The sequence below is a fragment of the Manacus candei genome, unplaced genomic scaffold (genome assembly GCF_025592945.1).
Source record: "Manacus candei isolate 608988 ecotype Guabito, Panama unplaced genomic scaffold, ASM2559294v1 h1tg000008l, whole genome shotgun sequence".
Classification (NCBI taxonomy): domain Eukaryota; kingdom Metazoa; phylum Chordata; class Aves; order Passeriformes; family Pipridae; genus Manacus; species Manacus candei.
In genome coordinates this window covers 14,907,022-14,927,298 of record NW_026138056.1, presented here as the reverse complement: position 1 = coordinate 14,927,298, position 20,277 = coordinate 14,907,022, and the positions used below count along the sequence as shown (strand labels likewise).

Here is a 20,277-nt window from a genome sequence, read left to right as displayed (position 1 = left end):
TCAAGCTTCAGTACTTAAGCAAAAATGAGATGTAGCACTGGGCTGTCTGAGCAGATCACACCCTCTTTGTAAAGAAAAGCCACTGGACTTAAGCTGGCCCACAGACTCCTTTTGGAAGGTACAAAGTTAAACCAGCCAGCCACCATTTTAAAAGCCTTGAACTAATAAACCTACCAGCTATATTTCCCACTTTGGAGTTGGAAATCAATTCAGACAGCACTTTTAAGTTTTTTAAAGATTATATACCACTCCTGGATGGTTTTCAAAAATATAGCAAAAATACAGAACATATAAACACTGACCTTGTTTCTTTTAACCCTTCTTTCTGAATGACTTCCAATATTTGTTTTGCAGTCATGGGTGAGTTGGGGTACTTTTCCAATGCCTGGAAAGAAATAATAAATGTGTAAGTGACAAGACACAGCTGTCCTGTGAATCTGAAAGGTTATATGATCATGCAGTTTTTATCTAGTCATTTGTGAAAGGCAGGGAATGGTAGTGTTGAGACTGGAGTCCTCTGTCTGTTGGAAGGCCAGATACAACCCAGAAAACTGCAGCAAGAAAAAGATTTACTTGCTGTTTTTGTACATCATCTGCTACATCTGCCTGGGAAAAATTCTTACCAGGTTCCAAATACAAGAATTGAAATACACAACTAATTTTATGACACAGCAACAGATTTTCTTTCAGGCACAAGGGGGAAAAAAACCCACAAAAACCCAAGGGAAAAAATAATAATAATAAAAAAGACTAGCACTTTCTTTGGTTTTTATTACTTTAGAACTATTTGAGGTCATTTGAATATTCTACACTTAGGTTTCACCATGACCTCCGAAAAAAATTGGCTAAAACCTTCCATTTGTAGAGCAGGAGCTACTGTGAGAATTGACACAGTGAGGTTTCAATTTTAAAATGCTTTTTGCTTCTAAAAACAATGAAAAATGAAGCAGTCAGAACAGTCACAGCACATAAGATGCTACATGACAGAGTGCAGTATATTTTTCCAGTTCAGTTCAGTTTTCCACTTCTTTGCCTTTTCCAATTGAGCCCAAAGTAACTCACTCCTCTTTACAGACAGAACCATCTTGAATGGATTTTTCTGATTTTCCACTTCCTTTTTGTCCCCATCAGTTTTATGCTGTTAAACAAACAGCCATTCTTTTGCTCATGTGACGTGCCAGACTGACAGCCCTGGAAAATGAAACCTTTCAATCAGCAGTAAAAGGTGCTGCACAGGCCACGGCAATCAAGCTTCCCAGAGCATCTTGACCATGTATCTCAGCCAGAACTTGCATTTCTACCCTGTGCAAATATGAAAGCAGTTTGGTCCAATTCTATTTATCCTGAGCTTCTCTCTAGTAGTTACCAAATGATGGCAAATGTGAAAGTAGCTACTACTACATGGATTCCTGCCCACTAGGAACTAGAGACATCACCACATCCTATCAGCAAATCAAGCTGTGAAGGGTGCTAGCCAGGGCTGTAATTCAACTAGCTCACCTAAAACCAAAGCCTCCCTACTCACTACAACTTGACCAGCTCAGCCCTCTCCTGCCATTTTACAGTTCTGATTTACTGCCTGTTCTCTTTTGCAGCCAAAACACAGTTTACCAAATCCTTCAGTTCTTTGTTAGAGATGAGCTTTGTATCCTTTATCTTTCAGTTCCATAAAGGAAAATTAGAAGTGAGGGCTGCACTAGAAAGGTCTGGGAGCTGAACTGAGCTTATCTCATGTACATTAGTAGGCAAGATTCAAAAGGGATCCATCAGGAAAGGAAAATCCAAAGGTGATTTGAAAGGAGAAAAGGAAAGAGTAAGAGTACAGCAATGAGTAAGGACAGAAGGAACTGCACACAGGGCTGGGAAGAGGGCCACTGCACAGCAAGGGAAGAGAAATTATATGATGTATTAGTGACAGAAGCACAATGACACATTGGAAAAATGACAATGTGTATAAAGATTAAGACTACGATGAGAAAAGATTAATGGTGTGAAGAAACAAAAGTGGAAACTTTAACCTTCAGAAAAAAGACAAAGAAGAAGGACAAGGTAAAATGAGAACATACCAAAATAAAGGGAAAAAAATAACTAAACTGGGAACATTCCAGAGAGCAAACTGGAAAGGACAAAAGAGGATACTACACTGTACTGGACACGGCTATGAAGGAAACTGTGTGCACTTGAAAGTGGGGTTACTCACTGTGGAGGATTCCCTGTTTCTCTTCCTGAGTACAGGCCCCTCAGCACACCTGGGCAGCTCCTCCCTGCAATTGAGAAAATTTGGGTAGCCCTGTCCCCTTCTCTACGACATCACATCCTACTCTATAAAGTCAGTAAAGTGCCAAGTATTACCATGAGAGTTCAACAATAACAGTAAGGAAACAATAAAGCTACGCAAACATCAGAAGTCACCCTGTCCTGGACAATGGGAGAAGGGAGAGCACTTTGTGCTGAGGAAGCTGCACTGAACTGGCTGTGGAAACAATGGCCAGACATATGGATAGGGAAGATCATCATCACCAAACAACAATGAAACCAACAAGTAGGATGTGTAACACCACTACAGAAAGTTTAATGAAACCCACAGGGCAGATTTCAAATACCACAGAATGAAGTGAACACATTCAGGGTATAATGACAAACTGAAATGCAGAGTATGTTAGACAGGCTGAAAGTGCTGGGGTAAACAATTGCCCATTGTGTGGACTTGCTTTACGCCAGACATGTAGCGTGGGCTGCAGTTCATATACCCCATGAATTAAATTCTGTTCATCTAACCCTTTAAACCCTGTTATTTGAAGAACTGTTCATACCCTAACGGAAAAGCATTAATTCTCCAATTCAAACACTGCTTAAATTGAAAATAGTGTTATTTTGCATATGATTAAGTTTTCTTTATCAGAATGAAGATTAATTTAGCAGAGAACCTAAGTAAGGATGGGGGTTTTTTCTGCCCCTCCCACTATCCTGTCTGTCCTCATCTCTATTCCACCCCCGCCCCCAGTTTTAAGTTCACTGTTTATCACAGTAAGAAAATAAAAATAATTACTTGTAAAAACATTTCAATGATAACATCACTTTATTCCCTCAGTTACGGAAAACAGCGTCAGAGTATTCTTTAAAATTCTGTGAGCAAATGAATACACTGAACTGATAATTACACTAGCCTATCTTGCCTCTGTGTCTCACCATTAGTACTGCTAAAAGCCTGCAATCCCTTTTGCATTTCCAAGACTTTTAAAAATAATATTAGAAATTCAAACTGAATAACTAACTGTGCCTTAAGGCAAGTAACATACTAAAATGCAGTAGTGTAGTTAAGTCACAGGCTCACAGGCTTCTTGGTCAGAAAAACTAATGCACATCGGGGGAGAAAGCTCTAATCTGTTTTAAATATCTTTCTCCTTCCTCCCACTCCATCCACCAACACTCATATCGTATATGGGCAGTGACTAATAACACTGAAATTAAAGCATGCCAAAGTACTGTCATGAAGAATATGACTGTTTCAATGTATTTTGTTAAGAAGGACAATGACAGAAGAATGGTTTGCACTGACTGCAACCTCTATCACAGAGGATCAAATATGCTCTATTTATTCCTGCCATTCAACCACAGCCTTAAAAAGGGACAGCCGCTAAATAACTGGGACAAATAATGTGATACCCATCAGGACAATCTGAAAGAGAACAGAAGTAGTCATTGCACAGAACACATTCTTGGTGTTCATTCAAACCTGGGTTAATGGTTCAAAGAGAAGATGGCTCAGATCCTAACAAGCACAGTGGAAATCAAACCTCTCAGCAAATGGTAGCAGCCTGACAAATTGTTGTATTTGTGACGCCTACAAGTATCAACTCACAACTTCATATTAAATAATCACACAAATGCCACAAACACACATATTCCCAGTTTCATTGGAAAAGTCCTGTCAGTTATATGGGACAAGAAGAAAATACAAATTCCTTTTCTCACCATAGCATCTATCATCTTTTGTGTGTTGACAACTGCTCAAAAAAGATCAGTTGCCACACCAGGGGAAAAACACTTTCCAGTGAACTGCTAACAAGAAAACTCTAGTACAGAGTCAAGACTTTCAGCTTTGCATAAGAGAGAAATCCTGAATGCTCAGCTTGCCCTCAGAATCGGAAGAGAACCTCCATATAAGTAATGGAATTGTTCGTCTAATTTATATACACTGACTACCTGAATAAAATCTGTCCAATCATTTGCATTTTAACCAGTAGAGGCAACACAGCAGAGGGACAGAGGGAAGAAAGGCAAACCAGAGAGTCAGCCCTCCTGCCACCCATAAACATTCCTGCAGAAAGTGGGAAGCTTTGCCTGCAGCTATCAGTTATTACACTGACAGAAAACAATTCTTCTAAACAAGAACCAAGTGTGGCCTGATACTGTGCTGTGGTCCAAAAGCAGCAGGCAGATCAGTCTAGTGGGCTTGATGATCCTGATTGTGTGACCAGACTATAGTTATCTGGAAGGGGCCAAAGCTTATTCAGTTTCTGGAAGCTGCTGGCAGGGATCTGAAGGTCAGATAGCTGACAAAGATCAGGATCATTTTATCACATCTGCTTGGTCAAACCTAGTCTGAGCCACTAGTCATAAACTGAAGCTATTCTCCTTAAAACATTATTTAAATTAACTCAGGAGGAGAAGAAAGAGGAAGACTACAGTTATTCCCAGTGCTCCTACTCATCAGCTAAATATGAGTCAGGCTGAACTGCACAATGGGCAATCTTGACTGCCCAAAGACAGCAGGGTGAATTTAGAAGAACAAAAAAAAATAACTTTCCTTCTCCTAAGCAGAAAATATAAAATATTTTCTAGCCACCCATTACTAAATTAATGAATTGAAAGATGGAGTATCAAACAGGGTACAAGAACAGTGTCCTGGAAAAAATCCAGCATTGTCCTATCCAGTTGCTTATGTGAGGTTAACAGGAGGACTGATTTCTATTGTGGGAAATGCCCCACTAAAATCTTTTGTGTTCATTTTTGATTAACAGCTTTAGTCATTGGGGAATTATCAGCAGCCTGGTAAAAGTTCAAAGCCCTTTGTGTGAAGAAAGATGGGTAAATGGTTCAGAGAGGAGGGGAGGGTACAGAGTGGGGGAAGAAAGGAAGTGCATAGAGATGGATAAGGAGGCGAAAACAGTAAGGAGGAGTACAAGATAAATGAAAAAGAGGGGTGATAAAAAGGGAAGATGCACTATGATCCATTTTAACACAAATTCTCACATAGATATTAGTAGAACTATTGCTGATGGTGATCAAGAGAAAGGTAAAGAGTAGTTTCCAGATACTAAAATATTAAAAGAAGCTGAAACGGGAATAATAATTCTTCTGGTAGGACTTTTGTCTTTCAGCAGTTGCAATTACAATAAGGAAATTATGCATTCTAAGAAGAAGAAAGTGCATTTCATAAGACATGTCTTTCATAGTATGCCCCGTACTATGAATTTGTCTTTGTAATCCATGTGACACCTACAGATAAACAAGAAAAGTAAAAAAAGGAAAGGAACAAAAACGTAACATGAATAAGAAAGCAACACAAAATTTCCATAACCTGCTGAAATATATTAAGTTTTAACAGCAGTTACGTGCATACTTGCTAGTGCACACTTTTTTTAGTTTCAGAGGTAATGCTACTGACCCGTAGACTTCAAATGGTTTAAAGTACACTCATAAAATAATTTTCTCCAACTCTCTTTCACTCAGAAGTACTTCAATGGGAACTAGAGGGAACAAATGGTAAAGTATTTCCTGCAAGAGAATTTCTACTTCAGAATTTGCTTACAAGATGGTCTGAAACTGTCTAGCTTTGCTAACCTGCTGTAAGATATGTAAGGCATGATCATCTCCTAAAACACTGAACAAAAGGAAAGAGCAAGAAAGAAGCTGAACGACTTCTTTGTTTATGCCATTGCTTTAACTGGATCATTTAAGGCTTGTTCTGAGATGTCTGAACACGTTTATTGTTCTTTTTAAAATTTATTTATAATGTCATATTTCAAACAGATAAAAAGGCAGCAACAGTACTTTGGAAATTCCAGGTAAACTGTACACTTGACATTTTGAATTCAAAATGAACTGGATTAAAATTCAGTTTAAATTAAACATACAGTCAGGCTATTCCTTTAAAAGGCACAAGCTCTAACAGCAGTGACATCTTGCCATTGCTAGTGGCCTCAAAGATCAAGCCAGAAAATGTAAAGTTTTCAACCCTAAACAACTGACTTACAACAACTTATTGATCTGCTCTGACATACTGAAACAAATGGAAACCTTCGCACTTCTCTCTTTGCTAATGCAATCAGCCTGTCCAAGCAACCAGGAACTTCCACTTAAAGGCTCTGTCAGCACAGACCCATAAACACCTCTGTGACTGTAACAGCATGAACCTAGTGAGCACACAGAATCCTATCAGATTTCTGTAAGATCAGGATCAAAGATACCCCAGTATGATTTCAAACTTGCTATGTCGTTATGGGTTCCACTATTAGCAACAGAATTACCACTGATGATTTCAGTTCAAGCATCCAGATTCCCAGAATGACAGCTCAGTTCTGACAGGCTCAGTCCAGTTTCAAGATTTCTGATTAGCCCTGCAAGACATCTCTCTTCTTGCATTCTACTCCAACACTACATTGCCTCTCCCTCAGCCCAGCATTTCCCTACTCTCCAAGTGCTACTCTCATCTTCTGAGGTGTTGCAATACCCCTAACTTCCGTATCTCCCACCTTTCCACATCCCTACCAAAATACCTTTTCTTCCCTAGTCCTTACCACAGTTTGTACTGGGATATTCCCATGTCCTCTACCTCCTCAAACACGAGCACATTCATACAGATGCAGTTCACTGCCATGGGTTCCCCAAAACCCACACACAGGTACACAAGTGCTGCCCAGGTAGTCAGCACTGAATACCTTGTCAGCAGCACACTCTACCTCTTAGGTGTTGACAGGACAAATTGTGTTGTCAACCTCCTGTGGCTTGTGGACCATATTCTTGGACTATTTAATTTAGAGTAGAAGTTTCATCAGTGCCTCCAGCTGAAAAACATGGGTCAAAGCTGTTTAAAACTATGAATCATTATTCCAGAGAAGGAACAATGAGCAAAACACGGCTCTGCCGCCCAAAAATATTACTGAAACTGTACTCATTCGGTGATCACAAAGGCCACAATCTTGAAATGCCTCTGATTCCAGCAGGGATAAAAATTCTCCTTCGGCACTTACCCCTGTATAAATCAGAGACCATGCTTAGGTGACTGGAACTAATGGAGCTGAATGGACATGAGGGCCCTGTCAGCTGCCTTTATATTACAGAAAACAGAAGAAAGAACTACCACCAGTGTGAATACATTCATCACTACCAAGGGAAGAAAAAAAACCCCCCAAAATACTAAGTAACATCAAACCTCAAGCATATTTGCTTCCATATATGCTGTTTTCTCTACTGAAAGATGATACAGATTATTTTTTTCTGAAAGGTTTGCTGTATAACTTACATTTCATCATGGAAAAATTAAAAAAAAAATAATTACAAAGAGTAAAACTTCCCAGAAAAATCAACAGAGAGAACGAATACGTGTTTATTTCAGAAGCTTTCATCGCTTAATTTCCTCAGGCAAACATAATGTGTAAGGGCTACTTTTAATGTGAGAAATAAAATTCCTACTGGCTACTCTCTGAATGTACCAAATTTAACAGGAGGTGACAGTTGCGCCGATTTTCTTGCCACTGCTTTACTATCAGAGCTTATCTTGTTAGACAGTATCCTAAAGACACAGACCTAAGATTTCCAGAAGGCAAAAAAGAAAATAGAAAAAAAGGAAAAAAGAGGAGCAAATAGAATACAAATAAAATATTTTAAACTATGCACTCTACATAAATATTCTTACATATTAGTTTGGGCTGTTTTGAGTATTTCATCCTGGTAAAACTCATACAACTAAAAAGATAAGAGAAGTTTCATAATGCAACTGACATTGACTCCATTAATGTACCATAAATACATTTATGTTTCTAAAATACATTTAATGACAGCAAATATAAAACTGTAAAAATTATACTTCCACTTTAATTTTGTGGTATAGATGGCATGAAACTAACTCATGAAATTTACAGCACATGTTGATATTTAAGTGAACAGCCAGTATAAGTCACACTGATCCTCTTAACTTCACAAAGGAAGTCCATAAACTTCACAACTCGTTTGTCTGGATTGTTCCTTACTCATTGGGTGATACTCTCTTCAAAATAATAAGCAAATAGAGATGCAGAAAATAACTAAGAATATTTCTTAGTAATTTTATCCCAGAAAGAAAGACCAGAATGTATCTAACACATGCAAAACCTGGAATGAAATTCCTAAGAGGTGTACAGCAAGCGGTAAAGCTGGAAAAAATAAAAGTCCCTTGCAATCACAGACACAGCAAAAAGGCACTTTCAGTTCTTTAAGTTTCCTGAGCCCACCTGTTTAAATACTGGAGGCAAAATGGAAAACCAAAACCTCCACAAAATGAAAAATTATGATTTTGGTATTGGTTTGATTTTTGATTTTTTTTTTTCGGGGGGGAAGGATGCTCGTTTGTTTGTTTATTTTACATAGGAGAGCTATTGTTTCTTGTCAGAAGAGACAATAGAAAAGCGCAGTCTTAAGAGTCCTTAGGTGTTGCATACCATTTCCTTCCAAAGCTTGCACAATTATTTCACATCGGGTTTTATTAGTCTGAATCATGATATCATGATGTACAGAATAGAGTTCACTGGCACAATTCAGATCTACTGCCTAAATTGCTCTGAGAACAGATATGATAAGGCATGTTTTTGAACTAAAGAAATACAGCTTTCTCATAGAATGTGTAAAGAGAGAATTCTTTTGTTAGCTGTCAGTGAGATTTTGCTATCTCTGTTAAATATATAATGGTTAGTGTCATAACAAAGATCAGCCATTGTGTTATGGCATTTATCTTCATGAGTGAAGAGAGGAAGGGCTACTGTGATTTATTCTGTCTCTCCTCATGAGACGATTAATGTCATAAGAGATTAGTCTTCAGTACTGACTCGTATACAGAATAAAATACAGGGCAGGAGTGGGATGCTAGGCAGTTTTAATTGCCACAAATTTGGAAGCCCACATTACTTACAAACATATGGCATGGTTGACAATTAGTCATCTAAGATTTTCAAAAACAGAAGAATATTTTGCAGCTCAACAACTCATATCCATTTTGTGTCATTTATTTGTTCAGTCCTTTTCAGCAGTCTTTCCACACAGCCCTTTTCCCCATCTCATCACCTAACTCCACCCACACTTGTCCTCTTAAATACACCCTTTATTGGAGAACTGAAGTCCATATTGGTTGTTTATAGCAATTTTTGGTAGTATCTGTTTAAAGGTTTAAAAAATACACTATTTAACAACTATTACTAAGAAACATTTGTCACAATACAGGCAGATTATAAAGAACAAATAATGGTTCTGTATAAGCTGTACAAACAGCTTTCCTCAAGATTTGAGAAAAGTCACATGCTCACCTCTCCCCAGCAACCTTGTAAAATAATCTGAACATCCTAAATTGAAGATAATAATCTTTCAAAAGCCTATCACTTTGGAGAAATACACACAGAATATTTTGTTTACATGCCTGCTTCTTCTTATGAAAGAAAATACTTCAAATAATACTGTGCTGGAAAAAAAAAAGTATCAACATCATAAGCAAAAGTTCTGTTAAAAAGGGAATAATTATTTTTCTCCAGAAATGGCACACAAGTTGTCTGCATTTTCTTAAATGCATCTCTTCTGGATACTGCTAAATCATAAATATTCTTGATATAAAAGGGTCTTTTTGTTAAAAACAGAATTCTTTACCACTGGTGTACATCAAACAGGACACATTATTAAAAAGCTCTCACTATAAAGTGTTATCTTTATCTAGGCTTCTCAAATATTGACTTAAACATTTTTATCAGGCTGTTGATCACATCCACATTCAACGCAAACAGCAAATGAGACCAGTCCTGACAGTGAGACCAGACAGGTAACAGGGCAACATTATGGCAGGAAAAAAGTATTGTGAAAGCTAAGGACATTTCTTATTGATGGTAAGTGGATAGAAGAGGAAAATCAATGGGTCCTCATCAGTACAACTGTCTACCAGCTGGATGCTGATTTCCCTTAGAGATTAAAACCAATAGGAGCAATCACTTGGCACAGGTGTACAAATTCAATAGGACACCCAGCCTACAGAGAAGAAAAGTGAACAGTGACTTCAAAGCCGGATTTTGTGAAGAGATAAAAATGCTGATTGTTAAACCTACAGTTTGTAATCAGATCTTGAAACAAAATACAGAACGTGTCTTCCCCCATGGGGGTACAAACTGAAAACATTCAGGATATCTGCAATTGTTGTGAAGGCTCCAAACTCCTGACCCTACTTGAAGGAATTATTTTGAGCTGCAAGACTGGTTGACCCCTTCAAGTCAAGCTGGACAAACACTGACCAGGTTACAGTGCAAGATGGGCATTAGCCACACACATAATGCAACTACCATCACTGAATGCCAGAATCACAACAAAGTAATTGGTCAACTGAGAGGAATCACAGAGGGTTTTATAAGGGAATATAAATACCGAGAATTCTCATAAAGCTAGGCTTCCTGTTCCAAGACAAGCTTCTATTTTTAAGGGCCCTTAACACCACAGCACATTTCTTATCCCAAGACCCCTCACTATACACTGAACAGATTAAACTGTTACCTGTTGGGATGGTGACTGTAAAGTAAGAAAAGCAAACAAAGAAAAAGTAAAACATGGCTGTTATACAGCATATTCCACTATGGGTTTTATTCTTTTTCTATGTGAAACAACATAGGTACACATGAGGATCTGAGTTTTCCCAAAGTCTCATCTCCTCAGCAAACGTAGCACTAAAAATTGTCAGCTCCTAGGAAATGCTACTGGCAAATAAATTGAATGTCTGTGGGGTTTAGGCATGTAATTTTATATTTAAAGTTTTAGAAGTTGATAATAACATATGTTTTAGCTGTATGGAAAAATTACACTGCCAAGACTTGGGCTTCCAGTGTAACTACTGAACTAACACTGTACTTTTGAAATAATCACAGAATTACAGTATCATTAAGGCTGGAAAAGACCTCTAAGATCATTGAGTCCAACCTTCGAGTGAGCACCACTATGCCAACTAAACCACAGCCACGTCCAGTCGTTTCTTGAACGCTTCCAGGGATGGTGAATCCACCACCTCCTTGGGCAGTCTGTTCCAATGCTTAACCACCCTTTCAGTGAAAAAATTCTTCCTGATGTCCAATCTGAACCTCCCCCGGTACAGCTTGAGGCCATGACCTCTTGTCCTGTCACTTATTACTTGAGAGAAGAGACCGAACCCCACTTGGCTACAACCTCCTTTCAGGTAGTTGCAGAGAGTGATAAGGATTCCCCTGAGCTTTTTTTTTCTCCAGGTTAAATAACCTCAGCTCCCTCAGCCACTCCTCATATGCCTTACTTTCTAGACCCTTCACCAGCTCTGTTGCCCTTCTCTGGACACGCCTCCAGCACTTCAATGTCCTTTTTGAAGTGAGGGGCCCAGAACTGGATACAGCTCTTGAGGTGCAGCCTCACCAATGCTGAGTATGGGGGGACAATCACTGCCCTGGTCCTGCTGGCCACGCTATTGCTGATACAGGCCAGGATGCCATTGGTCTTCTTGGCCACCTGGGCACACTGCTGGCTCATGTTCAGATGGTTGTCGACCAGGACCCACAGGTCCTTTTCTGCCAGGCAGCTTTTCAGCCACTTTGCCCCAAGTCTCTAGTGCTGTGTGGGGCTGTTGTGGCCAAAGTGCAGGACCCAGCACTTGGCCTTGTTGAACATCATACCATTGGCCTCGGCCCATTGATCCAGCCTGTCCAGGCCCCTGTGCAGAGCCTTCCTGCCCCCCAGCAGATCAACACTCCTGCCCAACTTGGTGTCATCTACAAACTGAGGATGCACTTTATCCCTTTGTCCAAATCACTGATAAACATGTTAAAGAAGACTGGCCCCACACTGAGCCCTGGGTAACACCACTGGTGACCGAACACCAGCTGGATTTAACACCATTCACCACCACCCTCTGAACCTGGCCATCCAGCCACTTTTTAATCAGGGGAAGAATACACACATTCAAGCCATGAGCAGCCAGTTTCTACATAAGAATGTGTTCTACACTGTAGAGACAGTACCAAAGGCTTCACTGAAATCCAGGTAGATAACATCCACTGGCTTTCCCTCATGCACTAGGCTCGTCACCAGGTCATAAAAAAAGATCAGGTTGGTCAAGCAGGACCTCACATTCCTAAAGCCATGCTGGCTGGGCCTGAGCCCCTGGTTGTCCTGTAAGTGCTACGAGATGGCATTCAAGATGATCTGTTCCATAACCTGCCCCAACACCAAGGTCAAGCTGACAGGCCTGTAGTTCCCTGGATCCTCCTTACAACCCTTCTTGCAGGAGGACGCCACGTTGGCCAAATTCCAGTCATCTGGGACCTCCCTGGTTAACCAGGTCTGATGATAAATGATGGAGAGTGGCTTGGTGAGCTCTTCCACTGGCTCCCTCAGTACCCTCAGGTGGATCCCATCTGAACCCATAGACTTCTGAGTCTCTAAATGGCACAGCAGGTCACTAACTACTTCCTCCTGAATTGCAGGGGGTCTATTCTGCTCCCCATCCCTGTCTACCAGCTCTGGGGAATGGCTGCCCTGAGGATAACCAGTCTTTCAGTTAAAGATGGAGGAAAAGGTGGCATTAAGTACTCTAGCCCTTTCCTCATCCTTGGTTACACTATTCCCCTCTGCATTCAATAAAGGATGGAGATTTTCCTTGGCCCTCTTTTTGTTGCTAATGTATTTATAAAAACACTTTATATTATCCTTCACAGCAGTGACTAGACAGAGTTCCAGCTGAGCCTTCGCCATTCTAATTTTCTCTCTACAAGACCTAATGACATCCTTCTACTCTTTCTGAGTTGCCTACCCATATTTCCCAAGTCACAAACTCTCCCCCACCCCCTCCTCCAAGCTCCAGCAAAAGCTCCCTATTCAGTCAGGTCAGTCTTCTTCCCCAACAACTCATGTTTCAGCACACAGGGATGGCCTGCTGCTGCACCTTTAAGATTTCCTTCTTAAAGTATATCCAGCCTTCCTGGACCCCCTTGTTATTTAAGGGCTGTTTCCCAAGAGGCTCTCTGAACCAGTGTCCTGAACATGTTGAAGTGTGCCCTCTGGAAGTCCAAGGCAGAAGTTTTGTTGACCCACTTCCCTACTTCACTGAGAAATGAAAACTCTATCATATCACGGTCACTACACCCAAGACAGCCTCAGACCTAGAATACCCAACAAGAGGGTTTTTTTTTTGTTGTTGTTGTTCTAGAAATAACCTAGGCAATATAAATTGAAAACAATTCTGCAAATTCCAATAGGAGTTTTTACTACCAAACGAATGAGAAAATATTTCAGATAACAAACTGTTGGTTGGTTTTTTTTCAATTATTTTAAAGGGATTACCTATAATTTCAACAATACTCCTTTGGCTAAGTTAGACCATAGGGTAACTTGTTCTAAAAATAAACAGAATGCAACATAATGTAAACATAATATTTCATTTCTAAGACAAAGGCCCTGTCTTTTACAAAGGAGGGAAGACAGATTTTTTTTTTCCATCTTGGTGTTTCCTTGCAATTCTTATACTCCCAAAGCCTGAGAAAAAACCTAACTTTAAAGATGAAGGTTTGGGGACTTTTGCTGATTATCTAATTAAGTGAAATGGTAGCAAAATTAATAAACAAATTACATGCAATTTTATCCTTGAACTGAGAAAGTCAGGGTTTTTCTCATTTTTTCATTGTCGGTCAGATTTTCTCCTCCCTTAGTATCTTGGCTATTCTACCTCTCATTGCTACATCTCCATTTTATTCAGTTTCCCAATGCAGTCCTGTCATTTTTCTCCCTAGGATTACATCAGTATCACCCAGGCACACACTCTTTTCACCACATGACATGCCAACAGACATAAACCCATTTTCATTATCTTCTACTAATCCCAAAAAATGTATGCAAGTACTAAAAGTAATAAGCTTCATAACTATTATTATGTATGCATGGAGCATTTAAAACCTTATTTTTTTTCAGAACATTAAATCTCAGAATGCTTTCCCCAGATCCCTTCCCTCCTCCTCCACACCCATATTTTTCTATAAAATTAAGTCCAAAATTTAACAACACTTTAACACATGAAACTTCTTGTCATAACAGCTCCAACAATGCTGATTACAGCAAACAGGTGCAGTGTTTTTTTAATTTTCTTAAACCTCTTATTCTCTTTGTAGCTCCTTTAGAACCATTTTCCAACCACCATGCATATATACCAACCTCACTTATCTAGGTAGCCTATTTTGTAGATCTGGCTCAAAATGATGACAGGAGCATTATTTCAGTCTACTTAACACTACTTTAAATAGCTTGAAACTTTCTCCTACAAGCTCAGACACTAATATAATGAGTTAGTACATAAAAAACTACAGTACGAAACTGAGTCTGTCATCATTAAGGACAGTTAAAATTTACTGCACAGATTGATATTTATTTTTTGTTTTGTTTTTTTTTTTTATTTAATGGAAGTGTTGAAGACTCTGAGAATTATAGAACCATAGAATGGTTTGGGTTGGAAGGGACCTTAAAGATCATATAGTTTCAAAGACCCTGCCATGGGCAGGGACACCTTTTACTAGACCACATTGCCCAAAGCCCATTCAAGCTGGCTTTGAAGACTTCCAGGTATTGGGCATTCACAACTTCTCTGGGCAACCTGTACAGTATGATGAGAATGTTTTGAAAATGCATCAAACAGTATTTCCAAGCAAAGTAGGTAACTCTATGAATTAATGGAGACAGAAGTGGGGTTTTTCGCAAAATAACAATTATTTAATTAAATATTAATCTACCAAAAAAAAAAATCTAACAGTCCCTGAAAAAAAAAATGTTTTTATTACAATTTTATCTACTTTTACTAAAGTATCTTGGATTGTTTTTTTGGTTAGTTGTTTTTTCTAAACAGATTAAAAGTCAGTAAGACAATGCTTTTCTATCTTTCAAAATTCATACAAAACATTTTTGATCAACTTTTTGGACTCTACTACTTCTAATTTTTTCTAGTTCCCCAGCTTCTACTGGAGTTTCACTGTGTAGTTCACAGAGCAGTTTAAAGACCACCGTTTTGGAGTCCACGGAACACAGTAGCTCAAATTGTTGCTCAGACACTCACTTTATCCTCAAGGCCTTTCACTCTGCCCAATCGTATTATTGCTTATCTCTTGCCCTATATCCTGCACCCTTCAGTCAGTTATGCATCTGTTTGTTCACTTCTCCCACATTTATAATCTCTTTCACTGGAAAACTCCCCATTCTGAAGTCTCCTCTTCAGGTGCCAATTGCTGCTGCGGACCTAGAGGCTAAATTAACAAGCCACCATGGTTACATTTAACATCAAACATTTCCTGCGAGGGGCTGACCAATAAATAGCACAGGTACTGAGAAGTTCCCATGGAGTTACTTAGTAAATGCAACAATCATCCCTGACACGTGTATAACAAGCATGCAGTAACTTGCACAGACAGATTGATTAAAATCTCCGAGTTTACTTTTGGAAGCCACAGCCTTCTACTTCTTAAGTGCTTCTACAAATCTAAACCAGAGCATGTTTTAACATCACAACCACTTAGTAGGGCTCACCGTCGTTAGAACTCTGTCTCATGAAGAGCAGGAAAGATCCTTCTTCATAAAATAACTGCAGCGTTCAAGCTAGCTTAAAGCAGTAATTCCTTTTTCTTTCAGTGTCTGCTCTTTGGGTGTCCATCCCATGCTCTAAAAGTGACAGATTTCACTGAGAGACTTTCAGTAAAGACAAGGAGCATCAATCCAAGACAAAATCATAAGGTTGGTTATCCTTTACATTCCATTCAGATGGGTAGCTCTCATTCCAAAAGCGATAGGGGAAATTGGAAGTGTACCAGCTGATCCCTCAACACTGACTGGAGGAACAGCATTTTAGCATGAAGAATTTGACTGGTAAGACAAAACAACCACAAAACTGGACCTACCCAAGAGGTGGAAACAGCATCCACTTCTTGGTATCAATAACTGTCTACCCAAAGGATGCTGAGTAGATCAAATGTCCAGTAATGTAGCCTATTCTCCAAGTCAGTTTTACAGGCCTGTAACCCAATAATTGGAAAAAAAAATATATATATATGTATGTATGTAGAAAAGATTTGGTCTGCTAAGTCAGGAATTCAAGGGGTCATATCAAAATATTCAATCCTTACTCTGTCCTCCCAACAAATATTTCCTTTTGGGATACCTGGCAGAAAGCACTTTAGTTATTGCCCAGGAGGCCACTGTTGTACTGTGATCTGATTTCAAAGTCTCCAGCTGCACAGATGTACAAGGCAGGGCAAACGAAATCATCACAAGAATCTCCACCATTATTTCAAGAGATCAGTAGACCTATCAAAGGCAGCTCATGCTCTACGGTATCACTGCCCTCTTGTTTTCTATGATCTGGCCTGATGGACCCAAGCTTTTGCTGAACTGCCCAATCATTCTGCTGACATGTGCTTAACAGACAGGAGATGTTTAGCAATGCAACGCAACTTGACAGCACAGCATCCCAGGAACAGGAAAAAAAAAAAAAGACAAGCAACCTGTTGGACAAGGATTGTCAATGTAGCAAAATTGGCTATTTTTCTTATTCTCGACCAAAAACAAACAAACAAACAAACAAAAACCAACCCAAACTTTAAAACCAAGAGACCTCAATACAAGAACAATCTGGGCAAACACTTGGTAGTCCCTGACATCTTCAGAAAGATACACACCTGTGGAGCCATGGAACATCTTGAAACCAGTAATAAAAAGGTATTAACATCTCTTCAATATAAACTTATTTGAAGATTTCTTCAACAGTGAATTATGGAGCTTGTTCCACAGATAGTCAGTGAGTCTCACTAAGTTATTATACTTTTTTTCTTCCCAAAATAGAAGATGAGTGCTTGCAAGATGTCTCAAAAATCTGCATTATGAATGACACAAATTATGAAACAGATCAGAATGCATTAAACACTACTGCTCTAGATACAACCTGCTGCAGCATTGCTATATCAAACTGCCAAAAAAACCAAGCGTCTAAGTCCAAAATGCCTCAAAATAAACAGAGAATATGAATGAGAACCACTAACCAGACACAGAATTCTCAATCTGTACAAGAAAATTGATGTTTTCTATCTGGTCACTGTCAGAAAAAAAGACTTAGCAATGCATCTGAATTCTAAATCATACCCATTGGACAACTTTCCATAATCATTTTCCTAGTTCCCCCATTTTTTTAAGTAGAATGTGAATTTTCACAAAAAAAGATCAGATTGTGGCAAAGGCCACGCAAGTCATAGCTTCTATGGGTAATGTAAGTTACCAAGAAATTTTACTGATTTCACAGAACTGTAACTAGTGTGACTTCTTTTCAAGTTTAAACAGACAAGGCGACCTTCAGGCCCTTTCCAACGTTACCTTCTATAATTATCAGAGTAACGCTCTAATTAAGATGCTTTTCTCACTCTCGAAACCAAATTCCAAAGAGGTTCACATTGGTCTTACCTGTCTAGAATTTCTAAATGATAGAAATGTCAAATGAGGTTCAAGAAGTTGGTATGATCAGGGAACGTCATGATTTTCAGATAGCTGCCTATCTGAGTCTTGCTTCAGAAGTATGACAGCAGGCTATGGATAGTAAGGGTCTATCTTCTCCCACTACCCTTGCTAGGCAATATGGGCAGGCAGGCAGAGTGACATGGAATGTCACTTGCTTCTCTGATACAGCAATGCCAGCAGCTGATGGATAACTGAGAATTCTGAGGCATAAAAAAAATTAACATTTATCCAAAACCAGATATAACAGACGTTCACTTACAACTGATGGTACAGAAAGATAAATAATCAAAACAGGAAGTTAACACTTAATGAAGAATGAAGCTAAGTATTTTGGCAATACAATACTGGTAGAGCCTCATCTTATATAAAAAGAAGGTTCAAATCACAAAAACAAGAAAAAATCATATGGAATATGAAAGTTGACTGTGATTTATTAGAGTTCTGGACATTTTACAAGGCATCTCACCACCTATGTGAACCACTACACAGTTAGGCAGGCTCTCTAGACTTCTAAGTGTCAGCTGAAATGGAGTAAAACTTTGACCTTCAATGTTTGATATATACTTCAGTTAAGACTCTCTTCCCTCTCTAGACATCAAGTTACACAGAAAGTTAACTAGGATAAAACAAACAAACCCTGACTAGAATGATTGCTTCACTAAATTCCTGATCCTGTCTATACTTAGGCAAGATCAGAATAGAGAAAGAAAACAGCTTTGAGTTCTCTGAAACAAATAATCTAGTAGCTCAAGACCTTGTCTGTCAAGGAACACTTTCGAAGTCATAGAGGTTTAGGAACTGTTGTTATCTCTAAGTCAGATTATGCTTTATAGGATGCAACTGTCATCCACAGGATAATGATCTCTAAAGCTGAGCTCTACAATCAGTGAGAAGATTCTCATCATCACAGGCTTGGATAGACCAATCTATGTATATAGGAAGACAAGTTTTAAAACAGAGCATGTAATACGTGCCTTTTAAATAAATTACATTCTGACGCTCCAAAATCGTGAATAATAATCTAGGACATGACCTGGAATGTCTTCTACAGAGAACTATAGCCCAACCCTCTGATGAGTCTGATGATTCCAGAGCAATAGACTGAACTGTGGTTGCTGATCCTGGCAGATGCCGTCAGACAGAAAACTAAACTCAATGTTGCACTACAAAGCAAGTCTTTTCAGACACCTGAGGTACAGGAGGCCACATGACAGTCATAACCTGCAATCTAACAGCTGGATCCCATATCTTAAAAAACTCATGTAAAAGGTCCTCCAATATTGAGGAAAGTTACAGGCCAGAGTCCACACAGATTTTGTCCTGTTGAGCTCAAGCGATTAGAAAGAGCTGAACTGTTAACAGTCAAACGATGGAAACATTAGATCACCCAGAGATTCCTGTTCCAACGTCAGAAACACCAGAACTTGCTTGAACCAAAGTGGATGGAGCTGCTCTAGACCCCTTCGACACTAAGTGCCACCCCTAATCACAATCAGTGGAGACACCAAAGAAGCTCCATGAAGGCATCATGCACTGCCAGATGGCTTATTAACTGTCTCCTGACACTCATGATGCCTGTGCTAAAGCACTACCACCATTCTGAAAGTCATAGGTCATTCTTTCAAACTAAGATTAGCTTCAGGGTAATCAGCAGGCACCTCTCTACTGTTTTTCCATTCCCAGCAAATACATCTCCTCCCAAGAAAGCAACTCCAGCAACAGAAAACTATCCAGCAGGACTTTGCAAAAACAGAGCAGCCTCAGAGGGACAGTACACCAATGATCTGGGGGGAGGGTAATTGTAATTCAAAGTTGTCAAGTGATTAAATGGGTCACTTATGAACAAACTGTTGCACTGGGGCAGCATTAGGATTTGCTACCTGAACTAAAAGGATGAGCAAATGGGCTGTACCAGGATGTGCTGCCTATTATTCTGCCTTTAAATTTGAAGCTGACCCAGAGTGAATGCTAAGGTATTTAATTCCTTCAGTCTGCAAGTTCCTCAGAAGGAGGATTTGCTCAGTCTCTAGTGGAACCCATGGAACCATAATGAAATAACTTCCACTAATCACATCCTCTCCAACGTCTTGGTAGCACAAAAGGAGGCCTCTATTTAGTTATTGCTATTTACAGGGAATTCCAATATTATCATCATCATACCCAAAAAAAGGGAAAACACCTTGAAGTTTACAACATTAAAAAAAGAAGAAAAAAAAACCTATTACTCCAAAGCCAAGAGGTCAAGTTTAGCAAATGATTCTCCAAGTGACTGCTGATCACAGTATAAAGAACAAAGAAAAGCTTCATCAGGAAGGACAGTTAAGTCTGGCTTTTCACCTTGAGGACAGCATGCTACCTAGTCCAGACTAGGATGCTGCAATGACATGTTTTGATCCAGGGAAGTGGTGAGCTGGGCTAGCAAATCCAAAGGAACCTAGCTGTGAAGGGTGAGCAGGGTGTGGTTAGTGGAAACTATTTCACTGTGGCTCCACA

General features: G+C 39.3%; 1 protein-coding gene across 1 annotated transcript in view; it reads right to left on the bottom strand.

Annotated features, from left to right (window-relative positions):
• The window catches only part of ASXL3 (ASXL transcriptional regulator 3), a 129,807-nt gene that overhangs the window by 103,335 nt on the left and 6,195 nt on the right, over window positions 1–20,277 (bottom strand). Inside the window, exon 2 of the mRNA XM_051769645.1 lies at window positions 303–385. Coding sequence (XP_051625605.1) covers window positions 303–385 — 83 coding nt within the window. The remainder of the gene's footprint in view (window positions 1–302; window positions 386–20,277) is intronic.